The 492-nt window shown below is 42.3% G+C and overlaps 1 protein-coding gene across 1 annotated transcript; it reads left to right on the forward strand.

Moving 5' to 3' along the window:
• Positions 1–21: 21 nt before the first annotated feature.
• LOC109954409 (E3 ubiquitin-protein ligase rnf213-alpha-like) lies at positions 22–480 on the forward strand (the record flags this gene model as incomplete). The annotated part of the gene is made up of 2 exons (XM_020589751.1): positions 22–175; positions 263–480. Coding segments are annotated over exons 1-2 (327 nt in total), but the record flags the coding sequence as incomplete, so codon positions are not given.
• Positions 481–492: the final 12 nt, after the last annotated feature.

The raw sequence follows: 492 nt of genomic DNA on the forward strand, positions 1-492 counted from the left end.
TTTTTTTTTTTTCAGAATCATGCAGACTTCCAGAAAGAGCAACTCAGTCGGATTGACAATGACTTGATGCAGGCAAAGAAGGTTCTGGTGGGCATCACTGAGCCCCGCAGACTGTGCCTACAGGAGCTGGCACTCAGAGGACACTTTGTAAATTGGGTGAAGGATGCACTTGAAGGTAAGAATAGTTATGTTCTAGTCATGTCACCAATTCAGTTTAATGCTTATTCAAGCAGATTACTTAAAATGTTTATTTATTATTTAGATATCAATGAGTTGAAGGTGTTTGTTGACTTGGCTTCCATCTCTGCGGGAGAGAATGACATGGACGTGGATCGTGTCGCTTGCTTCCATGATGCTGTTCTTGGCTACTCTTCAATGCTTTATGAGCTCAAACCAGACTCTGGTTTTCCTGCCTTCCAAGAGGTTCTCATAAAGCTTTGGAGGGCTTTGGAGAATGATGGCAACTTACCAAAAAAACTGGTAAGAGGAGAG

This window comes from Monopterus albus, unplaced genomic scaffold (genome assembly GCF_001952655.1).
Source record: "Monopterus albus unplaced genomic scaffold, M_albus_1.0 scaffold8794.1, whole genome shotgun sequence".
NCBI lineage: Eukaryota > Metazoa > Chordata > Actinopteri > Synbranchiformes > Synbranchidae > Monopterus > Monopterus albus.